At 42.5% G+C, this 5,198-nt stretch overlaps 1 protein-coding gene across 1 annotated transcript; it reads left to right on the plus strand.

Annotated features, from left to right (window-relative positions):
• Positions 1–3,089: 3,089 nt before the first annotated feature.
• On the plus strand, positions 3,090–4,684 carry LOC118938497 (gastrula zinc finger protein XlCGF17.1-like; the record flags this gene model as incomplete). Its single annotated transcript, XM_036942536.1, has 3 exons — positions 3,090–3,096; positions 3,139–3,228; positions 3,565–4,684. Coding segments are annotated over 3 exons (930 nt in total), but the record flags the coding sequence as incomplete, so codon positions are not given.
• Between the last annotated feature and the right edge of the window lie 514 nt (positions 4,685–5,198).

Below are 5,198 nucleotides of genomic sequence, written 5' to 3' on the forward strand. Positions count from 1 at the left end.
TAGCATTAGCATAGCTAACATCCGCGACCATGCGGTCACTAAGCTACTCTCCTTCTGCTAAAGAAGAGGTGGATATCACAGTAAAACAAGAAGTAGAGGCCGTTACTGTGAAAGAAGAGGAAGACGCGTTCAGAGTGAAAAAGGAGGAGGATGTTACAGTAAAACGAGAGGAGGATGCAGTTTATAGAGTGAAAGAGGAGGAGAGAGAGATGACTGTTACATCGAAAAAGGAGGAAGAAGAGGAACCTGGATATCTGGGCCCGGTTTTCCGAATGCATCTTAAGGCATCCAATGGTTCTAATGATGACTTTAGCCAAAATGTGATTTTGAGAAACCGTAACCTGACTAACACTAGTAAGTACTGTCTTAAAAACAGAGGCACAAACTCTGCAGTTGTTGAACTGATGTTTGGTGTTAAAGCAGAAATCTGCAATTGCTACATTCATGTTATGACTTTTAAATAATTTATTTATAGCCATTGATTCTTGAAGAATATAACACATGCTTCATGAGCTTAGTTCAACTGTTGTACCCCATCAGAACCCAGAATAAGCTTTTTTTACTTTAATGTTTAGAAACAATGTAAATAAACACTGTATCGCCTCAAAATGTCAGCTCGGGGATATGAACTTGCAACCGGTTACTAGTCCAACGCTCTAACCACTAGGCTACCCTGCTGCCTCAACATGGTTAAAACTATAATGTTGATATCATTGATGGTCAGGCCTTGCATCCATAGGTCTGTCTGTAGTTACATTTCTCCAACCCCATAATCATTTTATTACCAAAACAGTGGTGAAATGACAGATTTGTTATTGTTTGAACTGCAGATTGCTGGGCTGTGTGGGGTTTTTAAACAGCAACAAAATGGCTGCCCAGAGACTTGGTTAACAGCTGAGGGATGGGGGAAGGAGAAGTGTAACCACTCTCAAATTCATAGAGAACGATATTGTAGAAACCATAACCCAACACCGAGCGACCTCGTCAAGAAGTTCAGACATCTTGGCGTAACAGTTATAAGGTGTTGACTTGACAGTCGCTGGACCCAGGTTTGAGTTCAGCTCAGTCCCTCCCCCTGAATTCAATACACTATGAATTCAAGGACTGGCCATCCATGATGTCATAATGATAATTTAACCAGTTTTCTAGGCTATATAGTATATTCTAGAATTAATCCATGATGTCATAATGATAGTTGCTGACTTTTGCCTTATACCTGCAGCAAATGCCTCTACCCCGTCTTCTGGCTGGGCAGAGGACTTTAGGATTTTAGTTACTGCGGTGTAACAAGGGCCTAGCCGTGCGGCCCTACCAACCCTTCTATTTCTTCGTAATGGCCCTTCGCGTGAGTTGGGTTTGTTCCTTCGTTCACGTTGTCACTCCCTTATTTTCCGGTCTAGTATGAGGCCTTGGATAGATATACTCCCATTTAAATATTCAGAGTGTTATGGATTCTTCCTATAATTCCTTACCTTCAAGTTTCTTTTACCTCTGTATATATCAATACCTAATAACTTCTTCTATTGGTTATTATGCTCGTCAGCTAGTAGTCACTTGGAAACTAGTATTGGTATATATTTTGACACACAATGACAGTTTTTTTATTTTACCTTTATTTTACTAGGCAAGTCAGTTAAGAACAAATTCTTATTTTCAATGACGGCCTAGGAACAGTGTTCAGGGGCAGAACGACAGATTTGTACCGTGTCAGCTCGGGGATTCGAACTTGCAACCTTTCGGTTATTAGTCCAACGCTCTAACCACTCGGCTACCCTGCTGCCCCAAATATTCTTTAATTGGTAATTGGTATTCTCACAGCACTAACGCTAGATTCCAAATTCCAATATCCTAATACACTTCCAACTCTGTGTATGGACTCAATATATTGTAACGGGTACTTGGCTGTTTCCTTGTATTGCTAATCACATCTGTACTTGATGTCTCACTGTTTTACTGCCGCTTTGTCTGTGATCAAGAGGTGTCAAGACCCCTGTGTTTCAAATATGGTTCTAGTCTAACAAAAAGCGTATAGTGCAATAGTAAATTTACCTATGATGATTCTCCATATGAAGTCTGTCTCATATGTCAGTGAGGATCATGCCTCTCTTATGATCTCTGTTCTCTTTATATACCTTTTTACAGGGGAAGTTCTCAAGTTTCTGGAGCTGTGGCTAAACCACACTTTCACTGCCCTGCTGCTTGCACCGGCCGCTTACTCGGGAACTGTAGATTGCTTACACTGAGTGCTTACTCGGGGACTGTAGATTGCTTACACTGAGTGCTTACACTGGGACGGTAGATTGCTTATTACGTCATCTTAGACCTGTGTCTAAATGGAAGCTTCTTATTCTAAATCTAGGTCATGCACTACTAACTCCCATTCTGCTGCTTCCGTGTTACTGTTGGCTGATTCTACTTAATGATACCAGCTGGTTGTTTCTACCACTTGAGGCGGCGTAGGTGGCATGTCAAGCGTCAGCTGGGAGAAGTCTATGATAGGTATCTCCTCTGCTTCCCCCTGTTGTCCAGTTTCTGCAGGTGTGGTCCATGGTTCCATGAGGTCCCGTGAATGCCTTGTGTTGCTGTACCCATTGCTTGATGGAGTGGGCAGATTCTTTTCATCTCTTGTCACACCAGATATACGACATCGATAACTACTGGTTTCCTCATTAGCATGGAGGAGTTTATGCAATGAAATTGCCCTCGTGCCGCAATTTTAGAAAACACAAAGGGGCCTGTATTGTAGACCAAAAGTCTTCTACCACACTGCTTAGAGTTTCAACAACATGAATAACTTATTTCTAATCTACAATCTTAGATGCTACTACTAATGTGAAAACAAGACAAAATATGACTTCTTGCTCATTTTAAGACAATAATTTTAACATTCATTACAGACATCAATTGTTGTACAACATCATGGCTATGCTGTTGGCATCAACTTTTACACTGGATTACCACTGTTGTGGGCCTTTAATCATCTGTCTGACTTTGTTGTTCACACAGGAGAGAGACGTGACTATCGTGGATCCTCTGGGGAGCCTCAACAACCTCATGATGCTGAGGAGACAGAGAAGAGTCTCTCCAGATCAGAACACCTCAATAAACACCCGCAGAGACCCACAGGGAAGAAATCTCACTGCTGCTCTGACTGTGGGAAGAGATTCACATCATCAGGCATTAAAATTCATCAGAGAACACACACAGGAGAGAAATCTTATAGCTGTGGTCAATGTGGGAAGAGTTTTACAACATTAATCTCTCTGAAAGTACACCAGAGAACACACACAAGAAAGAAACGTTATAGCTGTGATCAATGTGGGAAGAGATTTTCTACAACTGGCCACCTGACTCAACACCAGAGAACACACACAGGAGATAAACCTTATAGCTGTGATCAATGTGGGAAGAGATTTGCTATATCTGGCAACCTGACTCAACACCAGAGAAAACACACAGGAGAGAAATCTTATAGCTGTGATCAATGTGGGAGGAGATTTGCTACATCTGGCAACCTGACTCAACACCAGAGAACACATACAGGAGATAAATCTTATAGCTGTGGTCAATGTTGGAGGAGTTTTACAACATTAATCTCTCTGAAAGTACACCAGAGAACACACACAAGAAAGAAACGTTATAGCTGTGATCAATGTGGGAAGAGATTTGATACATCTGGCAACCTGACTCAACACCAGAGAAAACACACAGGAGAGAAACCTTATAGCTGTGATCAATGTGGGAGGAGATTTGCTATATCTGGCAACCTGACTCGACACCAGAGAACACACACAGGAGAGAAACCTTATAGCTGTGGTCGATGTAGGAGGAGATTTGCTATATCTGGCAACCTGACTCGACACCAGAGAACACACACAGGAGAGAAACCTTATAGCTGTGGTCAATGTAGGAGGAGATTTGCTACATCTGGCAACCTGATTCGACACCAGAGAACACACACAGGAGAGAAACCTTATATCTGTGGTAAATGTGGGAGGAGATTTAGTCGATCTGGAGATCTGACAGTGCACAAGAGAACACACACAGGAGAGAAACCTTATAGCTGTGGTCAATGTGGGAATAGATTTGCTTCATCTGGCTCTCTGACTCTACACCAGAGAACGCACACAGGAGAGAAACCTTATAGCTGTGGTCAATGTGGGAAGAGATTTGCTTCATCTGGCTCTCTGACTCTACACCAGAGAACACACACAGGAGAGAAACCTTATAGCTGTGGTCAATGTGGGAGGAGTTTTAGTCGATCTGGAGATCTGACAGTGCACAAGAGAACACACACAGGAGAGAAATCTTATAGCTGTGGTCAATGTGGGAAGAGTTTTGTTCAATCTGGCCATCTGACTCAACACCAGAGAACACACAGGATTGAAATCTCATAGCTGTGACCAGAGATAATCTGATAAATGATCTCTGATCAAATATTAGAAAATACATACATGAAGTAGTTGTTTCATGATTTCAATGAATTAATGTCACAATGTAGAATTTTTTAACATTGTAGTAGGCGTATTGTAATGATTTCACAATGTAGAAGCCTAAACGTGTGCCCACTTGGATCAAATCAAATTATTTTATGAAGCCCTTCTGATATCAGCTGATATCTCAAAGTGCTGTACAGAAACCCAGCCTAAAACCCCAAACAGCAAGCAATGCAGGTGTAGAAGCACGGTGGCTAGGAAAAACTCCCATGAAAGGCCAAAACCTAGGAAGAAACCTAGAGAAGAACCAGGCTATGAGGGGTGGCCAGCCCTTTTCTGGCTGTGCCGGGTGGAGATTATAACAGAACATGGCCAAGATGTTCATAAATGACCAGCATAGTCAAATAATAATAATCACAGTAGTTGTCGAGGGTGCAACAGATCAACACCTCAGGAGTAAATGTCAGTTGGCTTTTCATAGCCGATCATTAAGAGTATCTCTTCCGTTCCTGCTGTCTCTAGAGAGTCGAAAACACCAGGTTTGGGACAGGTAGCACATCCGGTGAACAGGTCAGGGTTCCATAGCCGTAGGCAGAACAGTTGAAACTGGAGCAGCAACACGGCCAGGTGGACTGGGGACAGCAAGGAGTCATCGTGCCAGGTAGTCCTGAGGCCTGGTGCTAGGGCTCAGGTTCTCCGAGAGTGAGAAAGAGAGAATTAGAGAGAGCATACTTAAATTCACACAGGACACCGGATAAGACA

The sequence above is a fragment of the Oncorhynchus mykiss genome, chromosome 13 (assembly GCF_013265735.2).
Source record: "Oncorhynchus mykiss isolate Arlee chromosome 13, USDA_OmykA_1.1, whole genome shotgun sequence".
Classification (NCBI taxonomy): Eukaryota; Metazoa; Chordata; class Actinopteri; order Salmoniformes; family Salmonidae; genus Oncorhynchus; species Oncorhynchus mykiss.